This window comes from Bacillus rossius, chromosome 3 (assembly GCF_032445375.1).
Source record: "Bacillus rossius redtenbacheri isolate Brsri chromosome 3, Brsri_v3, whole genome shotgun sequence".
NCBI lineage: Eukaryota > Metazoa > Arthropoda > Insecta > Phasmatodea > Bacillidae > Bacillus > Bacillus rossius.
The window spans coordinates 70,060,944-70,079,958 of NC_086332.1; the positions used below are offsets into that span (position 1 = coordinate 70,060,944).

Sequence of the window (19,015 nt, forward strand, 5' to 3'; positions counted from 1 at the left end):
AATATAACTTAATAACCCTTTTGTTTATTTATTTTGTTAAAAATGTTGCCAAATTTGTACATTTCATGTACATTAAATGTACACATTTAACATCAAAATAAAGTAATTGTTACAACATAACACTTTACACATTTTCAAAATATAAGAACTTTTATCACTTGACTCATACAGCTACAAGTAGAGTACAACTTAAGCCCTTTTTTATGCATTGAAAACATGTTCATATTTCTGTGCACTTGCACGCTATTCGTTCCTTTAACACCTCCATTGCTATTTAGAATGTCAACAAAGGGGTTCGTAGTTATTCCACCTTCTTACTAACATAGCTCCTGGGGCTGAAAATTCAATTTAAAACAGTTTGTCCACAAAGAACATTGCATTATGGCCCTCTTCAGGTGATGCAGCAGAGTGTTGCTGACGGGAAAAATATTTTGATGGGTCTATTCGACTGAGTGAAGAGAATTCGCCCACCTCATTTTGTAACGGTACCAGCTGAACTAGAATGGTAGGCAACGACTAAAAAGCGCTGAACGAGTAAGAAAGACTAACTGAACCAATACCAGCAAAACTAGACACTGAATGTGCTCCTGTAAAGGCATGGAAGAAAGGCAAAATATCTAACCTCCTTGTGGATCTTTGCTGTGCAACTTTTGGATGGGAAGTACTGAAGATTTTTCCACTTGCATACTCAACCAACAATTATTCTAGTTTCGGAGACTACAGAAAACATAAATAGCAATAACTACAACATCTATGTCAACAGTTTTCAATGTGACCTTTGAATGACCTGAGACAGGGATTTAAAGGGCCAAAATGATGTTTTCGAGGTTCAGTAACTGAAAGAGAAGTGATGAAAACTATTCAAAGCGTAAACATTATTGCAATGTGCATGCTATGTGTGAATAATAATTATTGCTGATGTACCGTTCTTCACATCACTCTCCACACAAAGTGTCTGAGATATATGGTCCAATTCTGAAGATTGTGGAGAAATTTCTGCACAGAAAAATTATAAATTTTTATTTTTTATTTAACTACAACCATAGTATGTAAATACTTTACTCATAAGGCATTTTGTCTTTGCAAAATGATAAATCTTGGTTGTGTAATGTATTGTTCTATGAGCGTTATTATGTTACGAAAATATTAGCATGGAAAAAAGATGACTGACTGAAAGATTTTTATTTGGAACAGAGGGTCTTGCTTTAGCATTTGACATAAGCGGAAGCATTTTGTCTTGAATGAGCTTCACTAATACAATATATTCAATTGAACTATTAAGAAGCTGTCTATGAAACTACAGAAATTATAATTAAGAATTGTGTGTTGCTGGAAGATATATTTTATGTTATGTGCCAGAATATATTTGGGGAAATGAACTTTGAGTCACACTAAGTGAACTATTTTAACTTAAATTGATCAGAACCGTGTTGAGTGTGTACCATTAATTTCATTAGAAGTGGAAAAAAGTTACATAAGAAATATATTTGGACAAATTTATGACAACTGGTTTTGTGTACTATTTTCATCATCAAGATCAATATGGACCAGGTCGAAAACCAAGCTGTTACGGGTTTGCTATAAGATTTAATTACCGACTTCTACTAGTGAACAAGGAAGGCAGTGTTACTTTGGTGAATCATACAGGATGTCTACCAGATCTAGAAGATGAAATTCCCTGATTTTTCCAGGTTTTCCAGGTCTAAAACTGAACTTTTCCAGGTTTTCTGTAACACAATTACGACATTCCACAAAACTGAAAAAACTGCATAACGTGCACTGACAGGTTTCAAAGTATTACAACTCACTTAAGTACCAACATCATCCTCACAGACTTTAGAAGTCCTGTTTTGGCAGCTAGGTACTGTATGTGCCTTAAGAATGAGCATCCACAAGTGATCAAGGCGCCAGTCTTCTCGAGAAAAAGACGAGAACAGTGCTTCAGAATTTTGCGAGGAACATACCAACTGATATGATCACTCAATGTTATCAGCTTCTTGTCCTTATAGCCACTTGATTTGAAGACAACATTCTAAAATGTAATTCACACGCTGTTTCCTCACACCCGAATTTAAAGCCACAGACGGACATAAGCAGGAAATTCCCTTGGTAAGTTTTTACTTCAGGGGACTTTTGTCTTGAAGTTTTTTTACCATAACCTTTAGACAAGTCCTAACATCATTTTTCAGTAACAGGACAGACTTTACTGGTACTTTCTCTTTCTTGATGGCATGGCGTACTGCATAACCCAACTTGATATTGTTAGCAGTCAATAGATTTTCCTGGTTATCTACATCCAATCGAGATACATTGGTTTTCGACCTAAAGCTCTTCAGTACCTCTGATTTCAAAAACTTTCCTGCCAAAGCTAATAAAATGTCTACCAGTGAATCATAGAGAAAAGGTGCCATGGGTGCTTCACTTTAGAACATTGTGAGAAACAATTCCAGCTCTGATGCCAGAGTAGAAGAATGTCAATTTTACTTCTAGAAGATTATCTTCAAGAGCACTTTTCACTACACTGAAAGACACAGATGAAATAGAAACTTCACTAACAAATTTCTTTAGGTGGGGTAACGTTTTCATGGCACGCTCAGCAACTGCAGTATTCCATCTGATTGCAAAAAATTTCTTTGAAAAAAGCTCTGATCCAGTTATTCTAATGTAATCTGCCCTCCTTGCAGGTAGATACATGCATAAACAAATAGTAACTGTGCCTCAAAAAACTAACAACGTCCAATTGTATAGCATAAATTCCAGTTTTGAAAGCACCATGGACCGTATGAAGCCCACAGCTACCAATTTCTAGCAACGATGGCGAATCTTCACCAAAAGTGTCTGTGATATGTATTTTCAAAGCTAAGTAACAAACATGCCCAGTTTACGTTGAGGGCATCCATAGATACTTAAAATTAAATGCACCTGTCTGTATAATCCGAACGTGGGAAGCACATGCTGCAGTACGTACGTCAGCAGGATAACAGACCAGCTTGAACCAGTTTGTATCACGTGATTTAACACCACTTCCGAATCCGATGGTAAATAAAAGAAAATGGACGTGGGAACTGTTCGTTTTTTTCCATTCAAAAATTTAAAAAAAGGGACGCGATACACTTGATGCTACGTCAATGCAAGCAGATCAATAAACAAAAAACATATTGCCAACTACAACCTACCAAACAAAAATTCCCTGATTTTTAAAAAAATTCCCTGATTTTTCCCTGATTATTCCCTGATTTTTCCAGGTTTTCCAGGGTCAGTAGACACCCTGATCATAGACAACCTCAGAATAGTGTTCCGATGTCGCAGTAGTCCACCGCTGCTGTAAAAGGATTTCGGCACTCTGAGAGTCGTGTCCAGTTACAAAAACTTCGGCGGATTCCAATACTATTACCGTGGTGGTGTAAAGAAGGACCCATATCACAGTAATCAACCCTAGACAAAAACTATAATTTCCTAATGTAGGAAATACCAACTCTGCCTCAGTTGCATCCTCAATTGCATGTATGAGACCGGAAATGGTGAAAGGGCTGAATCTGCGGGCAACAGCAGATGCGATAGAAACCTTTCCGGGGGGTTCGACGGCCGAGCCTCGGTGCATCGGTCCCCAAAGGGCCCCATAGTGAATGGATTAGGCCCCATGGTAAAGGAAGGACTGGGTATGGTGGTTATGGTTTTGGGCGACCGGGCCTAAAAACGGGCTGTAAACTGCACGGCGAGGTTTCCCCTTTAGCATTGTAGTCGGTGGAGGTACTGAGGCAACCCCCAGGTGCCTTCAGCTCGGGAACTGTATTTGCCATTTTCCAGCTGGGGCTGACGGCGGTCAACGCCCGACGAGTGCAGTCGCATCCGGGCCTTAACCGGCTGTAAACCCGTCGGGCCGAGGTACGGCGGGTCGGAGGGTTTTCCGAGGCGACGAGGACACCCCGTGGCTGCACTTTGAAGCGTGATGGTCTGGTCATGCTACCGGCGAACAGTCTGCCGAGTAGACCAAAAGTTGGTCGTAGTACGGGAAGAATCCACCATGTTTGAATGGTGCCCCTCTGAGGTTTCCTCAAAGGCCCATGATTCTTGTTGGGTATGACTCGTACTAAGGAGTGGTGCCCGAGTGCTTTAGGGGCAGGTATCAGGGTTCCCTAGCCCTTTGAAGTACTGACGTGAGCGACGAGGACAGCTCCGGTTACCAACCTGGACAGCTGGAAGAGGTTGGGAAGGCCTCCACCGGACCACGGGTTCGCTGGGTGATTGAGGAGTCCCAGTGTGATGCGGGAGACTGGGGTAGGTGCCAGAAGTGATGACAACTCCAGAGGGCTAAGGGAGCATCCAACTTGCTGGTGAGCTGAGTGGAGTAGGGGGCCGGAGGTGGTGCATAAGCTGAGATGGGTAGCCTCAGTCTCTTTGCATAGCCAAAAGCTCTAACGCTCTTACCGGTTGCGTATGCGGCGTATCCGCATCCATGCCCATGGGGGCCCCAGGGCGGTAGGGCCTCACGGCTAAGAGCGCTGGGTCAAGAAAGAAAAGGGGGGGGGAAACCCTATTTGAGACGTTGTAGGAAATACCATGAAACCCAATTGTAAATGTGGTATGTAAAATTAGTTATATTGCTATTTGTGTAGGGTTATGTGTTGTATATAATTTTGAGTAATGATACAGTTCATTAGTTAACATTCAAATGAAGTATCATTTTAAATTCTGTTTTAATTCTTCATAGTAGATTCTCATTTGTTTTACAGCCTATTTAAGTGCTTTGATATAACCTTGCATTTTTTCAGAGGATACCAGAGATATTCTTGTAACGTCATTATAGAATAATCGACTTTGCTAAGCCTAGTAACTTTTGAAATGTTGATATTCAAGTGTTTGAAGTACAGGATTTTGTAGACTAGCTGATATTTAATGTAAATATTTCAACACTCTTGTATTGGTAACTGTCTCATCAATTGCACTACACTAGTATAGAATTTGAATGTTAGCTATATTTAACTAAGTATATAATTACATATTTTAAATAAGTAATTTATAACTATAGTTTCTTTTGTAGACAATAATGTCAAGTTCTGTGCAAATTGAGATGGAAAATCATAAAGCTGTTGTTTACTGAACGGATGTTAAATTCATTTCCTTCTGAGTAAAGTAACTCTGTTTATATTAAATACTTTGAAGGGTCTGCAATGGCGCCCAATTTCCGATAACGTGACTACTACTTTCAATCACTAAAGAGATAAACATTTTTCAGTGTGTTTAGCTGGTATTACTATATCTTAATCAGAGACATAGTTTACTACTTCTCACGTGTAGTTGTTAAACACACACTTCCATGGGTGGGACTCTACAAGATGGTAAACTACACTCAGTACTGAATGGAGTGGGAAGATGAGGGAAGCTGGGGCAACAAGTTGCGAAGGAAAAGCCTAGAAGTAGGAGGGAGAACTCGAGGTAAGTTTTTAAAAAGAGGGGAACGGAAATGTCTTGGTTGAGAAGTCTAGCTCAATTCAGGAAAAGTCATAAATTCAAAAAGAAAAAAAAAACTTGTCAGGATGTCAACAATTGTGTGCATTTTGTTGAAATTTACAAAAATAGATAATCTGGTAAAATTGAACCTTAATTTGATATCACCACAATCGATAAAAATGTTAACAACCATTAAAAAAAATTAACTTTAAAATTGTTGTGAACACAGCAATATGTACCCACACAAGTTTTCATAATTTAACAAAGAAACACAATTGCAAAAAATGTTAAATTTTTGTTTAATACGGAAGTGTGGCTCAAACCAAAATGTAGTGCTACTAATATTATAAATGTAAAAGTTTGTAAGTATGGATGGATGTTTGTTACTCTTTCATGTAAAAACTACTGAATGGATTTTAATGAAACTTTACGATAATATAGCTTATACATCAGAATAACACATAGGCTACATATTAATATGAAATTCCATCCTTAAGGGAGTGAAAAAGTGAAAATTTCATTTTATAACTGAAAAAATCATAGGTCATAGACATACAAATAGTGAGCGAGTGTCATTACTCTATGTCTGCCACACGATCATACACATAGTAAGGTCTTGCAAATTCATATTTTTCTCCTTGGTGAGACCAGCCCGCTTAGTGGAGTTCGCAGCAGCTAGCAAAATAAAGGTGCTAATAACAGTTTGGTTCTTACACAATTTATTTAAATATAAAAGAGAGACAGAGAGATAAGTTGAGATAGAGCAAGATATAGAGAATTAAATGGGTTAGGTAAGGAGATGTATAGCGCTATATAGATATTTATATATAGAAGAGATAGAGATAGTGGGAGGTATATATAATATATGTATACATGTAGATATAAAGATATATATATATATAGAGAGAGAGATGTAAACAGAGATAAATATATATTTAGAGATAGGGATGGATGATTTGTATATGTGTAACTACTTTAAAAATATTACAAAACAAAACTGAATGAGGCATTGCAATGCATGCTGAGCATTAGCTAGATAATGGAATCATTTCAATAATAGTAATCTCTTATTTTTCAGCTTTTTTCTATAGTGCTTTATAAAGTCTAGATTACATACAGACCACCAATTTTTCGATATATACCGGTAAATAACTATACACTCACAGAATGTCTTTCGGGATCTGAAAGTGATATAAATTATTTTGCACACTTGACATTCAAATTAAGAATACAATTACTAACTACATCTGATTTCGAAAAAGGTCCCCTTCACCCTGTTTTCAGCCCGGGCAACGCCGGGTACTGCAGCTAGTTTAGTATAATATTCTATCCCTCTAGGGATATTACTTTATAAAACATAAAAACTCAATGATTCATACCAAAATTTAAGCACATTCCCAGATTTTCCAAGGGGACACAAACTTCAAGAGCACTACACACAGTAAAAGTCCCACATGCCAAAGATGCTACAACAGCATACTTGCAAACTTCTACGATTTACCCGTAAAATGTACGGGAAATCATGTTGTTGTACAATTGTACAGCCATATCTGTTATTTTACTGGTTTTCCGACATTTTTACATTTTAAAAGTTATAACCTTTACCAGGGTGGCTATCAAACTGTAAAGAATAAATTCCCTGACTTTTCCCTGACTTTTCCAGGACAATCATTTTTATTCCCTGACCATGCCTAACAATCTCATCAATTTTTTTAAGCGTAAAATCTTCTTATTTTTGCATATTAACTAACTTATCGGATAACATACACAAATATATGTCAAACCAAAATCAGACAAACAATAATAGATTTTAGAAATTAAAATTTCTCGATTATAGTGTATGTTAAGTGATGATGAACTTGCTAATATTTAGTGAATTATGTATAGGTCCTAATGAACATACCTACACATTCTTAAGCAATATTAGCAAACAATCTTACTTAAGAGTTTTGATTAGTTTTTCTATGTCTAATTGTAAGATAACAAATTAAAAGAGTAATGGGTCTTTTTTCATAATAATGTACGTTATTTTGTTGCCTGTAAATAATAACACATTTTTTGTTGAATATTTCTAAAACTTAAAAAAAAAATTAAAATTTGTATATTTATAAAACAGTATTTCATTCACTAAAATAAATACATTTCATTAATAATATTTCTTTAACTAGCTATAAAATAAATACTTTTATAAATTTAAATTTTTTCGATTATAGTGTATGTTAAGTGAAGATTAAAAACAGAACTGTTATATATGCCATTTTACCCAATTATGTAAAAATTGTTGTTTTATTTACTCATTTGATGTAACATAACCAAAAAAGGGATAATAATCTAGGCGTTCACAACACTGATCATTATAAAAAATAACTACTATAACATACAAAGAAGATCGCCTGCAGTAGCGGTAGCAAAGCGAACAAACTATCTGTGACCTGTCTTCTTTGAATTTGAGATGGGAGCGGACGAACTAAATGAGCGACCTAGTTCGCCAAGGAGCTGCGAACTAAAGCTGGAATCACAATGCCCCAACGGGTCCGACCCTACAGGCTGACAAACTGTCGTGCAGCATCTCAGCACGACAGATTTAAAAGCGTAGGGTCACACACAATACCATGACAAAAATAACCCGACGATTTTCAATTTGGCCTTCGGCAAATTGTGCCAAGCTAAATACTTCAATTAAAATGCACTATAGAATGCACTAAAAACAAAGTAGGCTCTTTTATTTATTATTGACAGTTGAAGTGCAAAAAAACATTTAGTCGTCTGCGATACGAAGTAAGGTTAAGTTGATTCGTAAAACAAAGAGTAGTTTATTATAGTTACAAAGAAAAAAGATAAAGATAGGGACAGAAAAATACTCCTGATGTTAGCTGTGCGAAGAATTATAAAGAAACGAAATGTTAAAATATGGATTCTAAAATAACGTCATTAACCATAAACACGATTATAACTGTTTATGTTTATACAGACAGACTAAGGCAAGCTACAAATTTTTTCAATTCACCCACACGTAAAACGAAATTTCACTTTTCAGCAAAAAGAATTACCAAGTAGGTAAATATTTTTGAAATTTAGTTCTGTACTGTTTCCTTTCCGTTGCAGTTTTCTTTTCTGTCGGGCAGCCCGACACGACGAAATTAGAAATAGAACATATTCCTTGCGGGCCGTCAGGGTGCGTATTTTGTCGGGCTGACGTCACGGCGAGCTTGTATTTCATTGGCTATTGAACTTGTTGGGCAGTGTCGGGGCCGTCGGGACATTGTGATTCCAGCATAAAAGGAGCGCTCCCGGTCGCTAACTATTGTGCGCAAGTCTAATGATTAGCTACTCTTAATATTTACCTTTCACTTTTCTTATCCTGTATTGGAATTCATTAAAAAAATGGTATACTCCATAAAAGTAAAGGGCTAAAAATTTGAATATAACCGAATAAACATTTTAACTCATTACTCACATTTACTCTTAGCTTTCAGCAACGGCAATATTCTTCCCAAGCCCACACGTTCATATCTGATCCCGCGCACATTTTTTTTTCCATCTTTGTCTTCTACTTCTATTGTCTCCTTTTTATCTTCAGAACAAAGCCCGACTAGCTTACTAAATAATACTGAAAACCTGTACACACCACTATTCAAAACGTTTACACAAAGAGGACAGCAAAATAAAATAAATAGTACATCTGAAAAGTAAAACGTAGAGAAGCACTACACGACTGAGAACAAACAAAAACACACACGTTTTCATCCCAAAACGTGTGTGTACTTGTACCACAGTTGCCAATAATACGAGAAAAAAAAAATAAAACTATCTCAGTCATATCGGTGGTATATGTATGAGCTATAAAACTAGTAAGCATAGAATAATTTGGTACACGTACCATTACTATGGTGGCAATACAATGCTTGCGCGCGCGCGCGCGCCAGCCAGTTATCAGCAACGCAAACACAGCAATGAGTTTTTCATAGACCCGCGTCATCAAAAATTGCTTCATTAAAATGTCAAACTTCGTATAAATTTTAGTATTCAGAATTTCAGTTAATAATTCGCTACATACAATTAACAAAGACTATGAATAATATTAAGCTGTAAAAAGCTGCAGCAGGAACTTCAGACAAGATTTAATTTTTTCCCTGACTATTTGAAACATTTCCTGACTTTTCCATGACTTTTCCCTGCTGGCAAAATTCCCTGACTTTTCCCGGTTTTCCCGGTTGGTCGCCACCCTGTTTACCTGTTTTTCTGCATCGCTGCGGTGTACCGCTTATGAAAATGTAGCCAGCGCTAGTTGGCATCATTCATGTTTGGTTATATTGCTTCCCGTATAGTGTGTGCACACGTAGTTGAATATCATTATCTCACCACTACATGCAACGCGTGCTCTCTTATGAGTGCAGAGTTAACTACATTTGATGGCCTGCACTCTTTCGTGGTGGTAAGTGTGTACTACGACGATAGTTATGTGTTAGTTCAGGCTTGTATTTGGGTCAAAGATCATGTTTTTATATTTAATGTTGAAGAAAGGTTTTTGTTGCATGACTTACTAATTTAAATTGTTTGGCGTGCTTTTGTATACTCTACTTATTAAATAAACATACTTTCCATGAATGGGTTTGGTTTATATGAATGACTTTACCTAACAAAAAAAATTAATTTGGTTAACACTTTAGTGCAAGAAATATTGTTATTTTCCATTTTGTTTGAATAACATTTTTTGTCAAACAAGACACAAAAATGAAAAATGCCCTAGTCTGCTAGCATTGTGATCATGTGTTGCAGGTATGCCGAAAAAACTGATCAGGTAGCAAAATTAACCCTGTTTAATATTGATACATATGGTCTAAAACTATTGAATGAAGGCTACCATCCTACGTGTAAATATCTGGAAAACCTTTTTCTCCTGAGACTCTGCCTTTACGGTAGAAAACATTTTTGCAAACACCAGGAATATTAACAGAACTTTTTTTAATTTTGGGTTTTACCATTTTGAAATGCCTAGTCATAAACAAAAAATGAACATTCAAATTAATTTTTGCTATTACACAAAATAATTTCTCAAAAATATATTATTTTACTTACAATGTGTACAGCAACTTAAAAAATTTTGGCATTTTACGTAGATTTTAAAGAAATTTGTAGCCGTTATCACGGCGCAACATTGAGAAAATTTTAAGTAGTTTTTGGTTTCATGGTCTATTGATCCCAAAACCATAGTCAAATCAAAAGTGAATGTGTGTGTAAATGTGTGTATAAATGTGTGTGTGTGTGTGTACACACACATATATCACCTTTGTGGACATAAAAGTCACAATTTTTCACAATCAATTCCAAACTAAAAGTGAAAAATCTCGGTCATATTTTTTGTTTTTATAATAACCTTCCCTGTTTACGTACATTTAGCCTTGATAAAAACTGGTTGAATTTTTGAACTTCAGCAGAAATTTTTCAACCTTCCAAAGCCTCAGGATATGAAAGAATTCTTTTTTTCTTTCACCAACTGGCATGATTTTCTTGTTATGTACTTAGAAATATTGAATTCTGTCGAAATTTTCTTTCTTTCCCAGGTATTATGTGCAACTGATTAAATGTGTAACTTCTCCCTTATGGATATTGCATATTTCAATTTTTCTATCTGACTGATTAGAAAATTTACGTAATATTTCATTCCTCTAAATAACTGATTCTTTAGTTGAGTCTTTCTCAGTACTTCCTTCAGACTACAATTCATCTTCTGGTAGCTTCAAAACTGCTGATCCTTTGGATTTCACTTCATTTTTTAGTTCAGCTATCTTTCTTTAACCTAGGCCTACACTAATTATGAATGCTTTGAGAGTCCTTTTAATTATAAGGGTGTTAATTAAGAGAACTCATGCTTAAATTCAAATCTTCCTTTTTAAATGGTGTAGTGCCACTAAGGTCTTCCTTCGTAGGTGTAAGCCTGTAAGGGTCTGGGTTCTTCGTTAGAATTATTCTGGGAATTTTCAAACTCTTGTTCTTGAAATAACTTCAGCCTACAGTTGGAACACAGCTTTTGTCCAGAAACTAACAAAACACCAGGTTTCCTTTTTATACATCTTTGTCCATTTGAAGAGATTTAGGTCTTATGCCACTTTTTATAGACCTTTTGTTTTTTTTAAAGCTTCCCCGTAATATTTAATGAGTGATGCATAGTGGTGTGAACATATACTTGAATTTGAATGCAGTGTGAATCCATCTATCCTCCAAAGCAGAATTTCTTTTTCTTCATTAGGAAGTTCAGCAATATTAAGAATTATCTTCTTGTCTGTATGTATTTATATCACACACAGAATTAATAAAACAACCTACACTACACTTTTCATATAAATTGGTGGATTGTAAAAAAAAACTCTCTGTTTTATACACTTCAGTCAGAAAATATAAATCTGTAACTCATCAAAAATAAATAAATAAAGCCCCCTACAAGTCGACACACAAACATTATCAGTCATAGATTAAACAATCCCAGACAACTTGTTAAAGTGCACAGAAAAATAGCAGCTCCCAAGACTTCCCACACACTGAACAACCTGTGACTGACTAATATCTTCTATGACATCACCCTACAGTAAACATACAAATGATGCAATATATTACACCATCTACATTTAAGCAAGAAGATGCAATACTATGTTAACTGATTGAGTGACCAAACATTAATTGAACCAAAACTTTTCTTCTCTTTTTGTTTGAATTTTTTCATGTTTGGTCTACAGTATCTTAAATGTGCATTTCCAACAAGGCTATATCATTATTTAAAACATTTTTGCCATAAAAATTTTACTACATATTTGCTTTTACATGTACAAATTATTTTGTAAACTTAAAAATGATTTATAATCATCTTAACTACTTCTTTACAAAGAACTTGCTTTTATAAAGAAGGAAGGTAAATAACCACAAATTTTATTTCACAATTTTGTAGCAAACCCAAGAGTGTATAGATTAATAGGAAAAAGGTATAGGTAACAGGATTACTGAACTGATGTACACAATTTTTGGAAATTCATTTTTTCCACTTCTAACATATATTGCATGTACTTATGGGCATTTAATTGCATTTTACAAGTGATATTTGAAATCTATGTAAGATTATGAATAAGTATGGTGAATTTCACGATTCTAAATTAATAACTGTTATTACAAATGTAAAATGAAGCAAAATGGGTCACTTGACTTTAATTGCTGATTTAAAAAAATTCCACCAAACTTTAAAGGGTGTTAAATTCCAAACTAGAGCCAATATTCCAAAATTGAAAAATACTTGTTCTTATATTTATTTGAAGATACCATGTGCCAAATTTATTCCAAATCTGAGATGGTAGGGTGGACACTCCTGCATGATCTGGCATGGAATGCCCCTACCTGATAATTTGTTATCTTTGACATTCTGCAGACACCAAAGATTTTTAGTGTAGCCCAGGTTCCAATTGGATTCCCACAACATGGACTCCCACAACATAATCTCTCTCAAACTTAATAAAATAAAAGGTGGTAATGTGCTTCACATGATCAAAACACTTGCATTAGAGAAATGTGCTGTCATGGTATGATGCTGTAACTTTACAACACTTAATATTAATTTCTTTAATTATGCTGAAATAATAATTTCCAAGATGCTACGAAACAAGTTTCTTTTTTAAATTAAATATAACATGGGCCAACTAGAAAAAAAAAATTTTGGTGCCTAGGATATAGGAACTGATTTCCACTGTATTTGGGGTGCTAAATCTAAAGATGAAATTAGTTTTTTTTTATATGAGCTCTACTTTTTGAGTTAAGTGTGAAAAAATAAGTGAAACCGGCTGCTTGACTCAAGCCACTTCGTCACAGGGATACCCCGGGCTGGGAATCACCACTTCCAACATTGGGATACCCCAGGATGTGAATCTCATCCTTCATTTCAATGCTTCAACTAAATTTGAGGTCTGTGTGTGTGAGTTTCAACCGTGCAGGATAGATCAAAGTTGATAAAAAATTAGTTCCAGTAGAATAAGTTATGTAAATCATCCTGATGTGTGTTGTTACATTATGTGGAAAATACACATCAAAAAAGACTGTTAGTAACCTTGTAAAGAGAGCTTATCATGGATACTTTGGTGTTAAGATCGGTGATCAGGATAAAAGGTTTGTAAAGATTTTACAGAACATTTACGCCAGTGGACTAGCAGGAAAAGAAAAAGTTTGACATTCGGGGAACCGATGGTTTGAGAGCACCCAAAAACCACATTGATGACTGTAATTTCTGTATAGTAAATATTATTGGAATCAATCGAAACAACCGTAGCAAGTGGACTTATCCTGATTTAGTCTCTGCAAGATACCCGGTCCCTCACTCTGAGGAAGTACCCAGGATTTCACCAGCTTCCAGAGCTTTCTGAGGATGAGTGTTGTCCATATAACCACCCTTCTGATATTAATGAAGGTGACAGAGATTATGAGAGGATGTCAACAATTCCTCAATGTTTCAACCAGGATGAGTTAAATGACCTCATCAGAGATCTTAACCCATCAAAAGAAGATTCTCAATTAATGGCTTCCAGGTTGAAGAAAAAAAAAATTTACTGGAACAAGAAACCAAAATTACTTTTTACCGTACAAAAGAATAGGGTCTGCTACTATTCTTCTCTCAAGAAGAAAATCTTGTATTTTGTCAAGATATTAGAGGACTACTGGAAATAACGAGTCTTCCTGAATACTTTCCAGACGATTGTCACCTATTTATTGATAGCTCAAAGCAAAGCCTGAAATGTTCTTCTACACAATGGGAACAAATATAGTTTAATATCAATTTTTCACTCAATGACAATTAAAGAAACATATAGCACCATAGCTTTGGTGAGAAGATAAGGTATCATGAACATCAATTGGTGATTTGTGCGGACTTTAAAATGGTAAACTTTCTCCTCCGACAGCAAAGTGACCACACAAAATATTCTTGTTTCTTGTGCCTCTGGGATAGCAGAGACAAAACACACCACTGGGTTAGACAAGAGTGGCTTAAGAAAGAAGACATGGTCGTTGGAGAAAAAAATTTATTAATGAACCCTTAGTTGAAAAAGAGGAAATCATCTTTCCTCCACCGCATATCAAGCTGGGCCTTATGAAGCAGTTTGTACAGGCTCTTGATACGGACGATTATGCTCTGCATTTTTAGGGGGGAAAATGCCTCAATTGAGTAAGGAAAAAATTAAAACAGGAATAGTTAATGACCCAGAAATAAGAAATTACGAAGGACAAAGCCTTCGTAATTGCCATGAATGAGGCTGGACTTCATTTGTTGCAGTTGTCGGAAATTTTCTGGGCCAACGAAAAGCAGAAAACTATGTTGAACTAGTATGAATGATATGCTTAAAAATTTCAAATCCCTTGGGTGCAACATGAGTATTAAGGTGCACTATTTACACAGCCCCCTGGACTGTTTTCCTGAAAATTTAGGAGACAGCAGTGAGGGACAAGATGAAAATTTTCATCAAGATATTAAAATTATGGAGGACCGCTATCAAGGAAGATGGGATGTGCACATGATGGTAGATTATTGCTGGAATTAAAAAGGTACTGTTCCAAGTTATATTCAAGAATCTCACAAAAAAGAAGCTTCTGAAGTGTTGGGTGAATAGTTGGTTCCATTGATCACTTGGTACTATCTTTGTATATATAATAATCTTAGTATATACTAATAATTTTTGTATAATATAATATTACTGTAAAATTATATTTGTGTTATTTAATAATAAGAATTTCATGTGCAATTTTTAGATCTGATTCTTGGTTTAACTTAAAATAATGTAACGTACATTTCACTAAAATGTTTTATCTTAGAAATTTGACCTCATAGGCAAAACCTAATGCTATATTGGAATTCAGGACACCAAATTCATATGAAATCAACTCCAAATACCCCAGCACCAAAACTAAAGTTGGCTGTGAAATTTATCAGGAGAAATAACGTTAGGTTAACAGACTACCTAGAAAACACCAATAAAGCATTAAATAATACCATACGTGAATTAACACAAATATTTTAAGCTATTTATATGTGTGGAAAATAATTAACAGCTTTAGTTTCTTTTACAAATCTATGTATGGTTTAAATAACTTTCACTGCCAAATAAAACCCAGCATTGACAGACTTTAATAAAAAATAATTCAACTGGATTATGTATTGAGGTGTCAAGAGAAATATAATTTTGAATGCTACTACATTGAAGACACACACAGACACAATCTCTGAACAAGCTGGCCAGCTCACCAGATGGGAAGGAGAGCACGGGGTGGAAGTAGGGGTCGTGCAACGCCACCTTCTCTGGCACGACAAGCTGCTCCAGACACTGGGATTCCGGCCGCGACGCGCAGAGAGCACACAGCGGCCGAGACGGCGTGCACCAACAAAGCATACTGGTGGGCCGTGCAGCCCGCTTCGACCCCACGGCCACTTTGTGGTCCGCAACGTTTATCAGGGTTCGCTTGCGGAACGTCTCGCACACGAGCGGTCGCACACGACTGCAGCTGCCGCATGTTGCACTCTCGTCAGTCCCACGCGCTTTCATCGTTCCGTGGAAGCCATTCACCACCACGTGGTTGGTGCGTGGGGAGGCTGAATCCTCAAACTCCACTGGCCCCTTTTTACTCCGCACCTCCCTGCACAAAACACACATCACAATTTGCACCCTGCTTTAAGAGAGACCTTGACAGCAAAACCACAACACTGCCTTGTCAGTCACTCCAAACTCAACATTCCCACAAATTCTAAACTCATCTCAAACACTTTTATTTAACTCTCAGATTTTATTGATTAGACATTTTTGACGTAACGACGTCTAATAAATCGATGAACGCCGGCTGCACGCACAAAAAAGTGTCCCGTAACGCACATTGTCCCACTACGGATGTGTCCTGTTGTGCTCATTGTACGCATGCGTGGCATCTCTCTTTCACTCGATTGGAACAACCATCGATTTGACTTTTCAATCATATTTTCGTTGTTTGAATTATTAATATTATGTAATTTAACGATCGTCCACAGATTTTCAGCACAATCGGTACGGTTATTTAAAGGTAATGTTGAATATTCAAATACTACGTTTTTAACGAACAATGGTGTTTTACAGTTACACATACAGGGTGGCTACCAAACTGTAAAGAATAAATTCACTGACTTTTCCAGGACAATCATTTTTATTCCCTGACCATTTCTAACAATCTCATCAATTTTTTTAAGAGTAAACCCTTCTTATTTTTGCATATTAACTAACTTATCAGATAACATACACAAATATATGTCAAACCAAAATCAGACAAACAATAATAGCTTTTAGAAATTAAAATTTTTCGATTATAGTGTATGTTAAGTGAAGATTAAAAACAGAACTGTTATATATGCCATTTTACCCAATTATGTAAAAATTATGGTTTTATTTACTCATTTTATGTATAATAACCCAAAAAGGATAATAATCTAGGTGTTCACAACACTGATCATTATAAAAAATTACTATAACATACAAAGAAGATCGCCTGCAGTAGCGGTAGCAAAGCGAACAAACTATCTGTGACCTGTCTTCTTTGAATTCGAGATGGGAGCGGACGAACTAAATGAGCGACCTAGTTCGCCAAGGAGCTGCGAACTAAAGCTGGAATCACAATGCCCCAACGGGTCCGACCCTACAGGCCCGACCGACAGATTTAAAAGCGTAGGGTCACAATACCACGACAAAAATAACCAGAAGATTTTCAATTTGGCCTTCGGCAAATTGTGCCAAGCTAAATACTTCAATTAAAATGCATTATAGAATGCACTAAAAACAAAGTAGGCTCTTTTATTTATTATTGACAGTTGAAGTGCAGAAAAACATTTAGTTGTCTGCGATACGCAGTAAGGTTAAGTTGATTCGTAAAACAAAGAGTAGTTTATTATAGTTACAAGGAAACAAGATAATGATATGTCAGTGAGGGACAGAAAAATACTCCTGATGTTAGCTGTGCGAATAATTAAAAAGAAACGAAATGTTAAAAGATGGATTCTAAAATAACGTTTTAAACCATAAACAAGATTATATCTGTTTATGTTTATACAAACAGACTAAGGCAAGCTACAAATTTTTTCAATTCACCCACACGTAAAACGAAATTTCACTTTTCAGCAAAAAGATTTACCAAGTAGGTAAATATTTTTGAAATTCAGTTCTGTACTGTTTCCTTTCCGTTGCCGTTTTCTTTTCTGTCGGGCAGCCCGACACGACAAAATTAGTAATAGAATATATTCCTTGCGGGCCGTAGGGGTGCGTATTTTGTCGGGCTGACGTCACGGCGAGCTTGTATTTCATTGGCTATTGAACTTGTTGGGCAGTGTCGGGGCCGTCGGGACATTGTGATTCCAGCATAAAAGGAGCGCTCCCGGTCGCGAACTATTATGCGCAAGTCTAATGATTAGCTACTCTTAATATTTACCTTTCACTTTTCTTATCCTGTATTGGAATTCATTAAAAAAATGGTTTACTCCATAAAAGTAAAGGGCTAAAAATTTGAATATAACCGAATAAACACTTTAACCCATTACTCACATTTACTCTTAGCTTTCAGCAACGGCAATATTCTTCCCAAGCCCACACGTTCATATCTGATCCCACGCACATTTTTTTCTTCTTCTTTGTCTTTTACTTCTATTTTCTCCTTTTTATCTTCAGAACAAAGCCCGACTAGTTTACTAAATAATACTGAAAACCTGTACACGCCACTATTGAAAATTTTTACACAAAGAGGATAGCAAAATAAAATAAATAGTACATCTGAAAAGTAAAACGTAGAGAAGCACTACACGATTGGGAACAATAAAAAAAACACACACGTTTTCTCCCAAAATGTTCGTGTACTTGTACCACAGTTACCAATAATACGAGAAACAAAAATAAAACTATCTCGGTCATCTCGGTGTACTATGAGCTATAAAACTATTTGGTACACGTACCATGACTATGGTGGCAATACAATGCTTGCCCCCGCGCGCCATCCAGTTGTTAACAGCAACACAAACGCAGCAAAGAGTTTTTCATGGACCCGCGACATCAAAAATGGCTTCATTAAAATGTCAAACTTCGTATAAATTATAGTATTCAGAATTTCAGTTAATAATTCGCTACATACAATTAACAAATACTATGAATAATATTAAGCTGTAAAATGCTGCAGCAGGAACTTCAGACAAGATTTAATTTTTTCCCTGACTATTTGAAACATTTCCTGAGTTTTCCATGACTTTTCCCTGCTGGCAAAATTCCCAGACTATTCCCGGTTTTCCCGGTTGGTCGCCACCCTGACATAATTCAAATTACACCCGGGATCTTTTGCACAATGTTTTAAAAACTATTATAACACATTATAAATAAGTTTGGTGTATTTGGGATGCGTATTTGTTATTAAATAGTGTTATAAAAACGAAATATTATTTCCCTACGGTGCTGCTATCCACGGTGACGGACGCAAACCGAATGAAACGTGTTATCTATCCGCTATCGGTGGAACCAGGCACGGCGAGTGCAGTAATAAT

The 19,015-nt window shown here is 36.1% G+C and overlaps 1 protein-coding gene across 2 annotated transcripts in view; it reads right to left on the reverse strand.

Annotated features, from left to right (window-relative positions):
• LOC134530869 (KAT8 regulatory NSL complex subunit 1) overlaps positions 1-19,015 on the reverse strand; it is a 286,616-nt gene that overhangs the window by 146,195 nt on the left and 121,406 nt on the right. For both annotated transcript variants that reach the window (XM_063366135.1, XM_063366133.1), the window contains exon 3: positions 15,722-16,110. In XM_063366135.1, coding sequence (XP_063222205.1) covers positions 15,722-16,110 — 389 coding nt within the window. The remainder of the gene's footprint in view (positions 1-15,721; positions 16,111-19,015) is intronic.